This window comes from Hippoglossus hippoglossus, chromosome 2 (genome assembly GCF_009819705.1).
Source record: "Hippoglossus hippoglossus isolate fHipHip1 chromosome 2, fHipHip1.pri, whole genome shotgun sequence".
Taxonomy (NCBI): Eukaryota; Metazoa; Chordata; class Actinopteri; order Pleuronectiformes; family Pleuronectidae; genus Hippoglossus; species Hippoglossus hippoglossus.
Window position 1 is genome coordinate 6,328,041 of NC_047152.1, and position 18,352 is coordinate 6,346,392.

Below are 18,352 nucleotides of genomic sequence, written 5' to 3' on the forward strand. Positions count from 1 at the left end.
GGGCAGCATTGTCTTGAAAACAGGCGAAAAGCGAAAAATGCACCTGTTTTTTTTTAATGAAGTGTTTTCATTGTTTCACCACCAGATGGTGCTGTACAGTGGATACGTGATGGAACGATTTAATCTCTATAACATTTTGAATATGAAATACATGTACTCACAGACTTATTAATATTCAAAATGAATATTTCTTTCTGTGTTTATATTAAAAGGTTCCTATGTTTAAATAGTCACCTGGTCCCTCATTAATAGAGTTCCCCCTCCCTCCCTAGGTTTTGGAATAGTTCCTATTATTAAATAGTTCCTATGTTTAAATAGTCTCCTGGTGTCTCTTTAATAAAGCCCCCCCTCCTCATGTTTCTAAAGTGGTTCCGTCCAACATTCACGCACATTGCCGCACAGCCGGTGAGGCGCGTGTCCCGGGCAGAGCATCTCGGTTGCGGGAAGCTGCGGGTCGCGTGCGCCCCGTGTCCGTGAGCTGGTGTGCGGTGTGAAGCTGGAGCGCGCGGCCCGGAACCCGCCACCTCCCCGCTGGGCTGGACCGGAGCAGCCCGCCCTCTGGACCGAGGTCCTGGCTGAGATGTCCCGGCACATCTACATCCGGAACAAGATAGGAGAGGGCATCCAGGCGCCCATCTTCCAGGTACTACATACATACTTTATATATATTATACTATATCCAGGTACTCACAGTACATACAGATAAATACTTTATATATATTATATTATATCCAGGTACTCACACTACATACAGATACATACTTTATACATATTATATTATATCCAGGTACTCACACTACATACAGATACATACTTTATAACTGATTATATTATATCCAGGTACTCACACTACATACAGATACATACTTAATATATATTTTACTATATCCAGGTACTCACACTACATACAGATACATACTTTATATTTTATATTATATCCAGGTACTCACACTACATACAGATACATACTTAATATATATTATACTATATCCAGGTACTTACTCTACATACACAACTTCTAAATAATAAATAGCACTTAAAAACTCTACATAAACAACGAAACGACTTCAAAATAGTAAAGAACACTCAAATATAGTGGAGATGATTTTTTTGATCGTTTAATACATTATATTTTATTAATGTGTCTTGAGGTGTTTTGAATAATTGGCCTAGAACAAGAACAACTCTTTATAAATCTATGTTGCCTCGATGCTGCAGCTTCACACTTGGCAGATAGTGATGTAAATTATATTTGAATTGTTCTCATGTTTAACTCAACACATGATGAAATAAAAGACAAACTCTGCCATTCTCCATAATGTATTTTAACTATTAAGTGTGTTTGAGTTAGTCCACATAGGATAAGATAACTTTATTGTTAGAAGCCCAACCTGTAGATGCCCATTAGAATAAAAGAATAAACGCACCATGCAAACACTATAACGATAGAAATAAATAAAAACAGGTAAAAGAACATTTTACCTTCAGTTTGAATTTGCACATCTGCTCTGATCTAAAGTCAAACTGGAACTGGAACCATATTGTCCTGCTGAATAATGTTCTTTAATCACATCAATGTAATCTTGCTGTAATATTTACCTGGTAATTATGTATATACATGTAAGGATAATCAACCAGTTCCTGCCTCCTCCACTAACTTTATGTCCAATAATCTTGGATAGTGATTTCCAGATTGTTTTTTAGTGTCTGTAAAGATCAGCCCCTGCTCCATGTTAACTCAGTCTTCACTGGAGGCGGCTCACAGGTCTCTATCGCAGGATATTCATAGACTTGCAGCTTCTAACTTTATCCTTCATACGTCTCCTCAGCTTTTGGCCGCTGGCGTGAACTGAGGGACAGAGGAGAGAGATGCTGGCCCAGATTAATGGCCCTGTTTTTATACATTCACAGAAGTAGGTTCTGGCTTCCTTTTTTTTTCTTTTTTTTTTTTACGGTGACATTGTCATTCTCTCTGGAGGCTTGAACAGAAATGGAGCAAATCACTTGGCAGATAATTAATTTCGCTCCCTGGAGACGACCTCCGCTGGTATATTTGGACTTTGGGAAGAGAAAGAGACGGAGAGAAAGTCAGGAGGTGTAGAACAAGTAGGCAAGACCAACATACAATGCAAAGATATACAGTATGATACTATTATTAAGAATAAAGTTTATTCATACATCATTTTAAAACACTGTTGGAAGGTCAGACTATTAAGATAGTCAGCAAGTAAGTATAAGATTTATATTACATGTTACGTGTGTGTGTGTGTAACTTTATCTTGTTATTTGACCTTATTGAAGCCCTTGAATCTCTGTACAAAGGGTTTTGTGTGTGAATGACACCTTGCGTCCTCCTGCTCTCCTGCAGGTGAACCGAGGGACTTACTCGAGGAGGAGCCGACTGAAGAGGTCTGACGGCAGCACCACCTCCACCAGCTTCATCCTCAGACAGGTAGAGAGAGAGAGAGAGAGAGAGAGAGAGAGAGAGACTGACTGTATTCATAGAAACGTTAAGAGGGATTGTACAGATTTAATTAATTCACTTTCAGGATTAGTGCACATTGGATCGTTTGTTTTCCTACTGATGTTATTTAAAATCAGTATTTGAGCGACAACCTCATGGAGAAAAACGCGTGTCACATTTAAATGCGTCCTGTTGAGTTTGCGAATGCAACTTGTGCTGTACAATAATATCATGATGAGAATATGTTGCCCTTGTTTCTATCACATCTATCAGCACAGATGCAATTGGGTGACATCGCCTGCAGAGGGCAGTAATTTGCTGCTAGCAGAAATTTGCAGTGCAGCAATAAAAGAGGAAGCGAATAAGAGAATATTTTCTTATATAAAGCATAAAGGAAAATAAGGCCCACTTCACTGCAACACATAGTAAAGTGATGCATATTTCCCTGAAAATACTGCTGCTGCATTAGAAGTGAATTTATTTCCTTGACCGTTTTCAATATAAGACCCAGACCTGCAGCTAATGGATCAACTTGCTTATCAATTAATGTTTTTGATAAATTATCTGTTCGGACCATAACACAAGATTGTGGCCATCACGATTCTCCAAAGCCGAGGGTGACATATTTATATCGATCAACTAATGAAACAGACGTTATTTGTGTTGCACTTCTCATACAAACAATCTCACACAAACTACTTTACACAATAGAAGCATTCGGGGGGGAACTTGGACTTTATGAAATCTTGGTCACGGCCCTGGACCAAATTGGATTTTCACTCTAGCAGTGGCTCCACCGCTCGTGATTTAATTCTCAATTAATTTAAATACGTGGATCAAATCTATACATCTAATTCAAATGTATGTATTTCTGCTGTCAAGAGAGAATAGATGAGCAGAGGAAGGATGAGAGGAAACAGGGAAATGGAGGATGCTGCTCCCCTCTTTCACTCCTCCCTCCCTCCCTCCCTCCCTCCCCCGATCCCCCGCTACCTCCTGCACTTACACAAAAAAAAAAAAATCAAGGAGAGCGCTCATCCAAGCTGAGTGGACATCCAGCCAGCCAATCAGCTCCGTGCACATTGGCTGTGTCATCAGGCTTGGATATTGAGGAAGGATCCACCGCTCTGCTGCTGCTGCTGCTTCTGCCTCTGCTCCTCTCGCTGTGTATATGTATATGTGTGTGTCTGTGTGGGTGCGTGTGTATGTCCGTGTGTGTGAGTGTGTGTGTGCGGACGCCTGATGAAATGAAATGCCAGGATTGGGCTACCTCCAGGGAGAGCCTCTCCATCCTATAATGTGAGCCAGCCAGCAGCACTGTGGGATCAGGGAGAAGCTGCATCCATCAAGCGACGGGGCCTCGGGAGGACCAGGCGTGATCCGACGGGAGGGGAGATCTTTTTTTATTTATATATATAAATTATTCTTCTCTGCTGAGGAGTGAAGGGATTGTCGTCATCCCTCCCATCCTTCCTTTTTTTTTGCTCTCTGTGGTGCCCCCTCCTCACGCCTCCGCCTCCACTCTTCATTTTTTTTCCCCTCATTCTTCTAGAGGCACTCGTTGGAATATCAAACCTCCATGTATGACAATTTGTACCTGCATGGATTTGAAGACTCGGAGGCGGTGAGTGTCTGGATGTGTGTGTGTGTGTGTGTGTGTGTGTGTGTGTGATAATCTGCTTTTGTGTTTTATTGATGGAAGTGGCTCAGCTGCACACACACACACACACACACATAAGAGGCCTTTAATTCTTTTTCCAACAGCACACCGTAGCGTGATCGTGGGTTATGCTTGACTGGAAGGGGGTTGGGTGGGTGTGTGGGTGGGTGTCGGTGTGTGTGATGGGGAGGGGGTGCACATTAGGCAGATGGCTTCTGACGTGTGACATTCACGCATTCCTGTATATATATATATTTCTCCCAATGTGTGTGTGTGTGGCTGCGATCTGTGCCGTGAGGGGACCACCGGAGCCAGGAGGAGCCATTTAGTGCTCATCACCTCTGTTCCAGAGAAGATGGAACGTGAAAGCACTCGTTTCTCCCCTCGAGGCCCCGTCGCACGACCACACGACAAATCCTCACGCGTCACATTTCTGCATTCATCCCCTTTTGTTTTTTCTCTAAAAAACAAAATGTGCAGCCGAGCGTTTTCGTGCCTGACCCTGCGACTGCGTGCCGCGCGGGCTCCGCCGAGGCTCGCTGAAACATGCATCGTGATGTCATTAAGTGGACTCTGATGCTGATGAGTCACATGCCGGAGCTACTCCATTGGATAATGGCTCGGATGCTACAGTGCAACCTCAAAAGCTTCCACACGGTGTTGGGGCGTGCGTGCATCACGACAACGTGACACATTTGTGACGGTTAACGGCGTTTACATATTGTTGTTGTGTGAGTTGTACTCGTGAGAGATGGAAAACTGGAAAGACCGAGATATCCTCATTTACTTTCTAGTGTGGGTTCAACCCCCGAAATACTGGAATCCTACAATTCCCATAATGCAACTCAACAGTGTCTTTTCATGACACACTTCCTCTCTAATAAACGTCCTTGTCTTTCAAACCTTACATAATCATTTCGTAACACTGGCTTTTCTCGTAACAATTTCTATTGTCCACTTCCAAATGGAGATAACCTTGATGACATCACTATGACATCATCATGGGTCATTTTCCTGTCACACAACTGGAAAAACTGATTTGAATGTGTGGAATTAGTGGAATGCTCCTTTAAACAACAGATAATAACCAGCAGATATATTTGGGATTTTCCTGTTTCTCCATTAACATGTGTATTATCTGAAATTTGGGTTTTTCCTGGACGTGCCACTTTGTGATTAACACGCACCAGACGAGCGGCGTGCTGAAGTCAGGCGCTGCCTCTGCTCGCTTGTAAAAAGCCAAAAGTGCTTAGCTATGACGACGAGCTTGATTGATCTCCTCGAGACTAATGGTCTTCCTTAATTGAATCATCATTAGTGGCTGAGTGTTTAGATTAACACAGCAGAGCGAAGCAACTTTGGTCCGGTTACGTCTAAGCAAGAAGAAAAAGGAAGAAATTGCATTACTGGAAATCTCCGAGATGCCTCAACAGACTGGGCTGATTAAGAATATCCCTGAAGTGCTAGAAAATGGAGAAGAAAACAAAGTCACAAACCTTAAAACGTCCATTTTGATATCGATTGCTGGAGCCTCTGTAACCTGCCTGATGGATGCAAGTGGTGTTAATGCACAAAGTTTATAAATCAGATATTGTATATTCAGACTTCTGTTTCACTAGTAGGATCATTTCACATATTTTTGAAAACAATTCCTGGATCAACACCAAGTTTTTATGGCTTCTCTCTTCGGTCACGTTCCACCAACATTTCATGGGAATGAGTGGAGTAGTTTTTGCGGCAGATAGATGTTAAAACTAACTTGAAAACGTTTATTTTACCAAATAAAAAATGCAGAAAAGATTAATGCGTTAATTTTCACATTTGATGTAAGAAAATTGTGCTAAATTTGTCACTACAAGATATATATTTTTGGTTGTATTTGAGCTTTCTTTTTAGTTTGGTAATGAATAAATATATATATATAATTATAATAGAGCCTCAATTACATTTCTTAGGAATCATTTCCATTTTTTTCACGTGTATATTGGAAATTTCTCACTCCCCAATATCAGTATAGGCCTTGGCCGCGTGTGTTCATGCAAACTGCTGACGGCACGGGAACAGAAATTCCACTTTGTCTGAGATGCTCCTGGCAGTCTGCTCCCCTCTACTTCATTTCACCTGGTCTGCAGTGGCGCTGCCAAGCCACCACTCTGGATTTGGCAGGACCGACGCAAAACCCCCAAAACGTCTGACAGTCATCTGTCAATTCACTGTTATCAGAAGTTCTGATTGTGTGACGGTTAAAGGGAGAAAGCATCAGTGCATCAGTCCCACTCTGACTAAAGATTAAAGATATAACGACTGGACCTACGTTATACAATTTGTCGTGTATTTACATTATCTAACGTCACCTGAGCACCGTTCTAATTGTATTATATCATGAGGCTCCATAGTTGTTTGTTGTTGTAACTCTAAATATCTGGAAAAGTTATGCTACAGTCCGTTTTTATTACAATTATAACAACGTCATGAGTCTGTATGAACCTCAGAGCCCATGATTCCCGACTGTTCTCGGTTAAATGGGTTTTCAACAGTGAGTCGTGCATTTGATAATTTGCATTAGTCATATGTAGATCATTCATTTTCAGAGATTTGCTGACTTTACGGGTTCTGACCCATCGTTTCAGTCCCAACACTCCCCCCGTTACGTTTGAAAATCATCAGGTCTCTGTTCTCAGTTTTACATCTCAGCTTCTCTAACCTAAGGTGTGATTTCCGTTCCGCAGGGCTCAGCTGATTCATACACTAGTAGACCATCAGACTCAGATGTCTCTCTGGAGGAGGAGCGGGAGGTCCCGGCCCCGGTCCCGAGCCAGAGCCCAAGCCAGAGCCAAGGACCGGGACAGAGCCGCCAGGAGAGGGAGCAGCAGGCCACCACTCAACTGGAGAGAGCCAAGGTGCAATCCTGCCGTCTAGTTAATATTAACTGGCCAGTAAATATTCTGTTATTCCATTAATATTCTGTTAATACATCAATATTCTCATTCTCCGTCCTCTAGACTAAACCCGTGGCGTTTGCTGTAAGGACCAACGTCAGCTACTGTGGTGCCCTGGATGAGGATGTTCCAGTCCCAGCCACGGCCATCTCCTTCGACGCCAAGGATTTCCTCCACATAAAAGAGGTGATGTGTTTTTTTTTTTATTAAATACGACACTTACTTGAATATTTTTTGATGCCAAATACTCATGAGAAGTTTTTCCATTTTCCCTGTGTTCTTTTTTCGCCATGTTATCGTCCTCAGAAGTTCAACAATGACTGGTGGATCGGTCGGCTGGTGAAGGAGGGCTGTGAGATCGGCTTCATCCCCAGCCCCCTGAAGCTCGAGAACATCCGGCTCCAGCAGGAGCAAAAGAGAGGACGAGTCCAAGGGTGAGTAACAGGAAAACACACTCATCCCACAAACTAACACAGCAGCTAAAATGAATATTAGAGGTAACTGCTGAACATTATTCTTGTGCCAAGAACGTTACAATGCACCTAAAAGAACTGGGGATCGAAATTCAAATCAGTGCAGAGATGTATTTTTACTTGAATCTTTTTATGTTGCACATTCAAATTCAAATGGCAGATACTGGTCCAACAGGTTAACCACCACTTTATCTTTTTACTTTAAGCTACGATTACGTTTTCAAACATTTGTTGGTTCCTTTTTTCAAATGTGTTAATTTCTGTAGCTGTAATTATCAGCCTCGCTGTTTCCTTGTGTGTGTGTGTGATGTGTCTTGAAGGTTCTGTCGTCCAGAGCTCGTACAGTAACTCACATGCACTTCCTTCAAGCCTCGTTGTTGAGTTTAATACTAATCCCACTCGACTGCGGTGCCTCAGCGTTTCACTTACTCCTTTGACTCCTGTGGCTTTTTGTCACCGAGCGTGTCTCAGACGGGCAGAGACGTTTGAACCCCATTAACCAGGACCATGTTTACACTGTAACTGAGAAACGCTGCCATTATTTGTGGGGCTGATTATTGTATATATTCATATATGATAAAATGTGATTATTTTATCACTTTGCTCTTTTCCTTTGCAGTTACCTCATCACTAACCCCTTTTATACACCTTCTCTGGCATTTTCCGCATTAATACCAACCTCTGTTTCTGTCTTCTTCTTCTTTTTATCCCCTCTTGTCTTTTCCAGTAAGTCTGGAGGGAACTCTTCTTCCAGTGTAGAGGATGAGGTCTCGGCCTCTATCCGACCCCTCATATCCTCGGCAGGTGAGAGCACCGGACGGGGGCGGGGGACGAGGGCTGGTAGCGGCCGGCTCAGAGCCGAGCCTCCTGAACCGCTGCGGCATAGCGAGAATAAGACTCCAAAGCCTCTCTGCATATAGAGCATAAGTTCAATGCGTAGAGTTGTTGGTACATTTTCCCATCATCCTCCTCTTCCTCCAGTTGAGGACTGCAGGCGCTCTGAGACTGGAGCTTACCACAGTGTGAACCCAACGCCAAGACTATGACCCCCCCTCTGAAGTGCACTCATGTGACTTTGTGAATATAACAATAGGACAAAAGAAACTGTGATTCATGTACATATTTTATTTAATATCATATGGTGCTGGTTATTTTTGTCAGGCTCATGTGTGGTAGAGATGTTATGGTGACGCCTCTAATCCACCGCAGCTACTGACGACACTGTCACTGTCTTCTCTCCCCTCCCACAGGAAAGCAGAAACAGAAAGTGGTAAGTTGGTGACGGTAAAAAAACAAACACTCGTTTACCATCTACTCGACTGTTGTTGTCGTCGCCATCATAGAATGACAGGAACGAGTCGCTCCGAGACATTTTAGTCTGACGGGAAGTTGCGACCTCGTGCCACATCCGAGAGCACGAAATACTTCAGCTCGACTGAAGTATACGGTGCAGCATCATCACCATCACTGTGATGCCAAAGTACGTTAGTGCTAAGAGTCAAAACTGCAACAACATACAGAGTTTAGTGCATTTCACTTTATTTCAAACGTCTTTTAAAAGGTCAAATAAAAATACGTCACAAAAAAGATCAACAACAAACTTAACATAAATATAAATATACATAAATATGAACTATAAATACAATGTGCTTTTTCTCCAGAAGTATTTTTTATTTGTTTTAATATATTTGACACTTTTGAGGCACATTTCTTTTTGACTTATTTAATATATTTATAATATAAAATGTATATCTGTATACTAAAAAGATAACATAATATATAAGTACATAATATACATCATTTTTTTAATTTTCCTCCGTGATAACTGCCCAACTTCATCCAATAAGAAAGACCTTTTTATTTTTTTGTTTCGCATATTTCCCTACGATTTACACAACTGCGTAGTATCTCGTGTTACCACTTTGGCATGGTGCAGTGTTGTGGTGCTCTTTCTTACTGTGATCTTTGGTCTGGTATTGTGTGAATGGGTCCTACTGTAGTTTATCATCCATCCATCTGTGTAGCAAATGAGAAAACCTTGATTAGTTGATCAGAAGTAATTTACTAAATTATGTATTTATTCCTTAAGATGATAAAACAGTCATTATCAGGAAAAGCGATGTAAACTCAGTCAATATGTTTTGACATTTTGCAGGAATTTATTGCGTCAGTATATTTGATTTAAAAGAAAAACAAACAATTAGCACATTATCATTTGCTACATGTCCCAATGTGGAAATATATGTATGTCAGCCTCCCATTCAACACATGACTCTGCTTTTATCTGTTTCTCTGTGTTTGAGTCTTTTTGGGTCCTGTTGATTGCGATGAGTCGACCGCCGCTGATCAAGTATCTTTGCGTTAACAGACGGAGCACATCCCCCCGTATGACGTGGTCCCCTCCATGAGGCCTGTGGTGCTGGTGGGCCCCTCGCTCAAGGGTTACGAGGTGAGCTGGAAAGAAAGAAAATCTGCCTTTTGCTCGTGTGGATGAATGTCGCTGAGTCAGTCTCTCTGAGCGAAACCTAAAAATAAAGCAAATAAAGAAGTGATGATTAAATGTTTGTCAGTGCAATAATGACAAGATTACAGGAAGGAGATGACTTTGCCTCTGTCGCCCAAAATAACTTGCTGTTGGCGCAATTAATTGTGAGCGTGTCATCGCCCACGTTAACATCCAGATTGCAGGCAGACTAATGAGGAGACTAAGAGGTCAGATGGAAATATGTTGTGTAATTGGCAGATTTGAGCTTTTGTGGGAAGACAAGTCTTCATTGAACTTCCTGATTGCTTTTTATGAAACTGTTTACATTAATAGAATATTATTTTTGGACAATGTGATGGATGCAGTTTAAATGTGCAACGGACAAAAGGGAAAAAACATCTGTCTTTGCTGCTGCAGGTAACAGACATGATGCAGAAAGCACTGTTCGACTTCCTCAAGCACAGATTTGATGGCAGGTAAGAAAAGTTATGCCCTGTGATGACTTTTGTGTTTAATTCTCATTGGTTATTGTGGTTTATTTTGTTAATATGTCAATTTACCCATGCACAGCGGAGGGACTTTCACAAAGTCATTTCTGGCCAATGAATTAATTTAGTTTTCTTTTTAAAGAATCTCTTTGTTTTTTTTACAGGATATCGATCACACGTGTCACTGCAGATATATCTTTAGCCAAACGCTCTGTTCTCAACAACCCCAGTAAAAGGGCCATCATCGAAAGATCCAACACTCGCTCCAGTTTAGGTAAGAAAACTTGGATTAAGTTGCAGATTATCTTTCTAGTTTTGATTATTTACTAAATTATTCGTTATGATTTTTCCAGGGGTCAATGTAAAGTCTATACATTTCTTGTTTTGTCCAAACATGAAGCCAAAGATATTCAGTTTGATTGTATTTGAATCGTTTCTCGTCCGATCAGCTGAGGTGCAGAGTGAGATCGAGAGGATCTTCGAGTTGGCCCGCTCCCTGCAGCTGGTGGTGCTGGACGCCGACACCATCAACCACCCGGCACAGCTCCTCAAGACCTCCCTGGCCCCCATCATCGTCCACGTTAAGGTCTCCTCGCCAAAGGTACTGTATAATATACTGTGCTCAGTCGCAGGTTTTTGTAAGACTAAAAAACCTTTTTATTCAGTGGTTTACAGGAGTAATCAACCCTGGACCAAAATTAAAGGTTCAGTGTGTAAGATTTAGTCACATCTAGTGGTGAAGTTGCAGAATACCCCTCCAGCTTGATCTCCCCTACCAAGCATGTAGGAGAAACGTTGGTGGCCTTGAGGTATCAATACTCAGAAGGCCAGAGTCAGCATGTGGTTTGTCCTTTCTGGGCTACTAGAACCATGGCGGTGCAACATGGCAGCCTCCATAGAAGAGGACGCCGCTTCAGATGTAAATATACATGGCAAATTCTTGGGTAATGTTAACAGCACTTTGTGAAGCTGGTGAAGGCTTCAGATCTTCACTGAAGCACCTCTGCATGGACCTGCTGCACTTTCTCTACTCTGGGGTCTACAGACTAGTCCAGACCCTCCCAGACGCTACACCTGTGCGTCTTCAGACCATCACTTCCTGGTCTCCCACACTGGTTTTTACACTGCACCCTCCTAGCATGCAAAACGCTCGCTTTGTTACAATTGACCAGTGTCCAAACAAATTCTGAAAGCAACGACCAAGTATTAGTATTTTTAAGAAAAAAGTCGTAATATTACGAGAATAAAGAAGTTTGACGCTAGATCTCATTCTTTCTTTGCCACAACCAAACATCTCCTCATCTGTCTCTGTGGTTCTTTCTTCAGATTAGATTCAGTTTCTAACACAATCTTTTCAAAGTCCTGATACTTATGATAATTAGATGCTGATGAGCCAAAAGATGAAGTATTTTGTCATCTGTGAAACTTATACTAAAGTATAACATGAGAAAATGCTACGGTAACAGGCTGATATTCTGATATTAAGTTAAATCTCGCCCCATCAATATGAATGTAGCTGCACCGTATTCAGGTTTCTGTTTGCATCAGTTGTTTTATGTGTCTGATCACTCATTTATGACAAAGAGCTTCCATATCCCTTTGCCACTATCACACTGCACATGTGGTGATGAGGGTGCACGGCGATCTGACACAAATGCACCCAAATCTGTGATAGCTCCACTGTAACCTGAGCGTCATGTACCTTTCGTGTGGTGCCGTCCAGGTCCTGCAGAGGCTGGTCAAATCCAGAGGAAAGTCCCAGAGCAAACACCTGAACGTGCAGCTCGTGGCGGCGGACAAATTGGCCCAGTGTCCTCCGGTAAGTGTCCACATCCTAGTGCACTGGCTGACGATTTGCTTTTTCAAATCTTATGGCATAGCGTCGTCAGTTTCCATCTCGTTTCTTTGCACGTCATCTTTCTTTTCTGTTCTCTGTCAACAGGAAATGTTTGACATCATCCTGGACGAGAACCAGCTAGAGGACGCCTGCGAGCACCTGGCTGAATACCTGGAGGCCTACTGGAAAGCGACCCACACCTCGATGGCAACGCCCCTGAACCCCCTGCTGGGACGCAACCTAGGCCCCACCACCCTCACCCCCTACCCCACCAGCATCTCTGGACTGCAGGTACAGAACTCATCCCGTGGTCCCAAATCAATGTTATGAACCTGAATATGAGCTTTTTATATTTGCTTTAACGCTTTTTCACACCATGACTGAATATTGTGGGTCTCGGTTGTAATCTCTTCTGTCGTAGTGTAAAGAAATCTTGTCCAGGATCAGTGCAAGACGTAGCAGACTAATTAGTTTTATACAAAAATGTATGCCTCCATGCAGTTGAGCTATAATCCGCAGTGTGTCTGTGTTAACCAAGTCAAGATGGTGCAGTAAATTCAATGCTTGTTTTGGCTTTGTTGGTAGAAATGTAGTGTTAGGAACATGTAATCTACACAGGCTGATGTCCAACTGAGTGGTGTTGTTCCTGCTCTGTTCATGTGATCAGCAGACCCAAAGAATGCGACAGAGCAACCACACAGGAGACCATTCCACCCTGAACGAGCGACGCAACCTGATGACGTCAGACGAAAACTACCATAACGAGCGGGCGCACAAGGGACGCAACCGCATGTCGTCCGGCTCGCAGCATAGCCGAGAGCAGCAGGACCCGTACCAGGACTACCAGGACCCCTATCAGGATTCATACAAACCACACCGCAATCGCAGTTCACCGGGCAGCTACAGCCATGACTCCCGGCACCGGCTCTGAGCCCACTTCTCCCACCACTGGGGGCCCCAAGTGGCCCAGATTCCACCCAAAACTAACGCTGCAACAGAGCCAAGATGGTCCCAAATTGTACCCGTTTGGTTTTTGCATTTGTTTCTTTTGCATACCTGGCTGTTTATTTCTCTTTCAAAGTCAAAGTCATGTACAGATGTCAGGTATTTATTTTGAATCAAGCTGCAGGGCAACCCCGTCAATCAACAGCGCGAGTAGTCAAAGAGGTTTCAGGAACGTTTAACTTCAATAAATTCCTTCAAATTTATGTTACTGGGACCTTTTGGGAGTTGTACTAACGCGATGCTCAGCAGACGTGCAGCAGCTTGTTGCCCGTGTCAGCCAGCGTATGATGGGTAGTGGTCAGGTGGTGACGGTGCGTGGGCGTCTAAGTGCCTGGGACATCGCACCCGGTCGGACGGAGGTCCACTGCACACAGACTGCTGAAGGCTGCTGGGCCATGTATAAATCCTCTCACCATTTAGCTTATTGCATGCTGATAGATGATCAACCTCCGCATCCACTTCATTGATATTTTGTACCGAGCACTCTGGATTCTTCCACGATGAGGTATAGATACGGAGGTCCGATTTCTTTCCGAGGGGGCGGGCGGATGACTTCTGGCTGCTAGTTTTGAAAACTGGTGCTTCAAATTCCCAAACTATTTTGCTATTCGAAAAGTCACTTTTGAGCAAGGCCAGCTTTTCTGTAGCATAGCGTTAGGATTTCATTTGGGTGAAGACCCTCGCCGTCATAAACCGGACAGATTCAGATGGTGCTGGGATCAGATCTCAGTCGTGCTGGAGGGGAAGGCCATACTGCTTCTGTTCTGAACAGCTAGCACTTAGAGGGAAGTGTTGGACTGTGGCGTGAAATACAATAGCAAAATACTACTTGAGATGCATTTGATGTTGTTGAGATGTGGAGCGGCATAAAAAACCAACGGTGTGAAAACCTTCTGAGCAGTTCAGGATATTTTAGCCCCTGCCAGTGTGAATACGAAGATCGGGAACTGTTTATTTCTTTCTTGTTTTGCATTTATAAGCGATGAAAGTTGTTAACGTGCAGATGTCGCTCGAAGCGTCAGTCCGCAAGTCATGCAATTGGTTGATTTATCGCCGTCAAAGTTCCTTCTGCTGGTTTTAGGGGATCGGAGGATTTTAAAATGTGACGTGGCAGGGTCGGTTGCATCATGTTCATCCTCTGTGTAGCTGGCATGTTGTCCTGACTGCAGAGCATGCTCCCTCCAAACGTAAAAAAAATAGAACCCTCCTGTAATCAAGTTGATGTTTGTAGACGTATAGGGCGCCTTTCTCCGAGAAAAAAAAAAAAAGAAGAAAGAAAAAAAAAACTGAAAAATGAGGCCCAAATTTTAAAGATGAATGATATCTCTGGAACCCTGAGGTTTGTTACTAAATATTCTGAAATGAAATGGTACACCGGAAACTTTTTACGTGTTGGTTTTTGTCCTTCAGGAATGTTTCAGTGGATTGCATGACTCATATGAGGGAGACGTCACCATGAAAATAGTTTCTAATTATTCAGAATTTTGTTATATGGTGGAAAGTGCACTGAGAGAAACACTACAAAACACTGAGCTGAGATGATGATCGTTTACCTCACAAACATGGTGCTTCACGTGAAAGCAGAGGTTGCTAATAAAGATTTTAAGGCTTGTTATCATAATACAGTGTAAAATATTATTTTAAATAATCAAGATTATGGTTTAATTGTTTTTTATTTTCAGATAACAGTAGTCGCCACTTTTAAATCTGAAAACTGCCTTGAAATTATTACTTTTTGCGAAACATAACATTAAATTTAACTGAAAGATTAAATTTGTTATCTTGAAACTACGAGATAATTAAGTCGTTATCTAGTGTAGTAAATAAGAGGACCATTAGAACGTGATTTACAGTTTGTAGTCGGAAGATAACGAGATAAAGAGACGGAGGAAATTGTGGCTGCTGTCGGGACGTGTTATTTATTTATGTATTTCCCAGACAGTGTGTTTTTAATGTGTTTTGTGACGTTTTTCAACACACATTCGCTGAATCTTATGCTTAGATCAGTTTGATTTTCTACGTTGAACCAGTGCAATGCCAAAAGCTAAATAACTGAGGAATGAAAGTACATTTTTCAAAATAAAATACACAAACTGAGATGCAACACTTAAAACGTAAAATAATTTAAAACAAAATTTTTCTGAAATCAGATTTGTAAGGTTTTTGGCCATTCATTTATTCCTTCAATAGATCCTAGTATTAATTTAAATGAAGTCAAGTTTTTTCCTTTATATTCTGACTTTTCAAGTCGGACGCACTGCCAGATAAATATATTAAAAGGAACCAATTGTGAAATAAACATTGTTTTTGCCGTCCTGATGTTTTCTCCGACATCGAATGCGTATGGTGGGAAACAGTCGCTATAAAATCGGAACCTTTTGGCGTCTTCCCCTCTGACAAAACGTAATAGTAATAGTAAGCATGAGTGTTACATCGATGATCCATTTCCTCCAACTTTACAGAAAGCTTTGTGCTTTCTGAAACATTTATATTTTCTTATATTTCTCTCTTTTTAAGACTGAAAGAAAAGAAGAATATAAGTTCAGAGCTGATGCTTTGACGGTGATCCCTTCTCCTTAAAATCATACAAGTCAAATCTTCCCTTATAAATAATTAGAAACTCACAGTATCTCACAATGACTCATGAGGTTGAAGTCTGTAGCACTTTTCACCCCAAAATCAATTTGGTGTCAGATGTTGTTTGTCAGGATGTTAGAACATAGATAAAAACTCCGTCCTATATTTAGGGTTTTAGGATATTTGACTGTCCCTGATAGTTTTATAGCCTGACACAGTTTCAAGATTTCTTGACCTACTTTTCAAGACCTGATTAGAATAAGTTTCAAAGGGCTCCTCCTCGCGTCACCGACTACAACTTAAGCCTGACATGAAATACAAATACAGCTCTTGATTTATTGATTTAAACTTAAAATTAGGCATCATATTCTCTGGATGGACACTTTGTATAGATGTGGAGAAATAGTCGCATAGCACAAAAGAGTACGCAAAAAAAGGTGGGTTTTAAGCAACTGTTCCTACAATGTGAATCTGGTATAAGATGGAAACGAAAGTGCATAGTGTTTACAGACATGCTTTTCTGTCTCATTCTGCCCCCTGGCATTAAAATCCCATTGGTTGTTTGGACAGGGAGCCATTTTCCATTCGAAATCAAGCCAACCAATGTCGAGCTGGGCTGCTTGAGACAATCAGAAGGGATTTCCAGACCAGCATCCCACCGGCCCTCTCTTTGTGAATGCCTCGACGCGAAACGATGACAGAGGTTTGCCCCATTTGAATCGTGGAGGTAGATCAGAACTAAAACAACACCACACTCACCTCAAAAGAAAAACAAAAACTCTCCATCCTGGCCTTCTTTTACATGCCTTTCACCTCTGGCAAAAAACAAAAAATCACCACCAATTGTATTTTTCATGGACTAAATCTCAAGGTGAACACGAAATACAAAACTTAAAGGGAGGATTTTCTTTTGGTAAAATGTGAAGAAGAAAAAAACAAAAGAAGCAAAACACTTATTCCAGTAGATAAGTATTAGATGAATATTTGCTGGTATAATTATTTTTATAACAAATAAATGTACATAATGTCTTTGAGAGATGCTATTTGCTGTATACTTGTGCTGAAATGAGACGACACCCATGCGGGACACTTGGAACAACAGCAAGGTCCAGTATAAAAAGTTTCAGTAATGTGCAATACAAACGGCATGCTGTTTTAAAATGAGGAACTACATGTACTGTACTATGCAACCTGCAAACTGTACATCGCTTCATGCTCTGGCTTCTCCAACCCACCCTTTTCTGGACTTTTAAGGGATTTTTTCTTTTTTTTGTGTTTGTTTTTTTCTGTGGAAGATGAAAACCTAAGCAGCTAATGAGGTATTGCATGCATAATATACCATTCTAATTTATAAAAAAAAGAAGCTATTGAAAAATAAACGATATTGGAAGTGATTGTGTTTTAAGGCAAGGGTACAAGTGACTTAAAACATTTCTTTTTCAAAATAAAAGAGTGGTTCTGACGTTGTCTAAAGTGCGTTTTTACTGTAATGAATGAGGATCACAGAACTCAAATGTTCTTTGTCGTATTGTGGTTAATTTTGTTGCTGCTTTGATTGGCAATTAAATGATTAGCAAAGACTTGAGGACATCACATAAAAATCACTGGGGTTTTCAGTAACATCTCTGACATCTAGTGGTGAATAGTAGGTACTTCCAATTGTTTTTGGCTACAAGTGAAAAGCTGCTATACAACTTGTGCCTTATGCTCAAATTTGGGAGAATTGGAACAATTTAAAGTTAGTTACTATTATATATATGTATAGACAACAAACACTGGATGAGTTTTTACACCAAAAGCCATCCTCCTCCTGCAGCGTAGAGGAAAGGTTACAGGTCTTGATAGCAGAATGTTCTTGGTTCAAAACCTGCTGATGTTAGCTTTAAGTTCTCTTGAAGAAATACACTATACATATAGAACGTCCGTTAAAACAATTCCATCATCCTCCTGCAGTGTAGAGGAAAGGCCATAGGTCTCGATAGCAGATTGTTGTTGGTTCAATACCCACTGAGGTTCGGTTTTAAGTTCTCTTGTGAAAATGTACTCAACATATAGAACGTCCGTTAAAGGTAATCCGGAAAAGTCATAGGTTAGTATGTCGTCTGAAAACTGGTAAAAAAGTCCTGCTCCAACAGACTGAGCTACTTGGTCAGACACCTGCTGTTTCCTTCTTATGCAAACCACCAATGAACTGTTGAAGTCCAACGCTCAGATTAAAGACTTGAGGACCCAAAGAGAAAGGATTATGTGTCTGGTCATGTAGCTCAGTCCTATAGAGGATAGACTTGCAAACCAAAAGTCGTGAGTTTGATTCTTATGAAAGTCCATCCTTTAACAAGCGGAGCTACTTGAGTTCTCAAGTCCTACTCACTGAGACTGAGTGAAATTATGAAGTTATACACATGAAAGACTTGAGAACCCAAA

The 18,352-nt window shown here is 41.5% G+C and overlaps 1 protein-coding gene across 5 annotated transcripts; it reads left to right on the forward strand.

Annotated features, from left to right (window-relative positions):
- The first annotated feature begins 397 nt into the window (after nt 1-397).
- LOC117777765 (voltage-dependent L-type calcium channel subunit beta-4-like) lies at nt 398-17,394 on the forward strand. 5 transcript variants are annotated; one of them, XM_034612716.1, is made up of 14 exons: nt 398-643; nt 2,369-2,452; nt 6,854-7,024; nt 7,127-7,249; nt 7,370-7,497; nt 8,264-8,340; nt 8,787-8,806; nt 9,905-9,985; nt 10,439-10,497; nt 10,674-10,783; nt 10,959-11,110; nt 12,233-12,328; nt 12,452-12,637; nt 13,017-17,394. In XM_034612716.1, the coding sequence occupies exons 1-14, from the start codon at nt 581-583 to the stop codon at nt 13,275-13,277; spliced, it is 1,611 nt and encodes a 536-aa protein (XP_034468607.1). In that variant the 5' UTR covers nt 398-580; the 3' UTR covers nt 13,278-17,394. The 5 variants fall into 5 exon arrangements, with proteins under 5 accessions (XP_034468607.1, XP_034468598.1, XP_034468617.1 ...); XM_034612707.1 differs by having other exon boundaries at nt 401-643; nt 13,014-17,394; XM_034612726.1 differs by lacking the exon at nt 8,264-8,340 and having other exon boundaries at nt 404-643; nt 8,788-8,806; nt 13,014-17,394.
- The last annotated feature ends 958 nt before the right edge of the window (nt 17,395-18,352 follow it).

What these genes read in the sequence shown, in the direction of transcription:
- LOC117777765 (XM_034612707.1), top strand. Translation starts at nt 581, where the DNA reads ATGTCCCGGCACATCTACATCCGGAACAAGATAGGAGAGGGCATCCAG. An exon ending in CTCAACTGGAGAGAGCCAAG is followed by an intron (nt 7,025 to 7,126) that starts GTGCAATCCTGC and finishes TCCGTCCTCTAG; the next exon opens with ACTAAACCCGTGGCGTTTGC. An exon ending in CCAGCATCTCTGGACTGCAG is followed by an intron (nt 12,638 to 13,013) that starts GTACAGAACTCA and finishes TCATGTGATCAG; the next exon opens with CAGACCCAAAGAATGCGACA.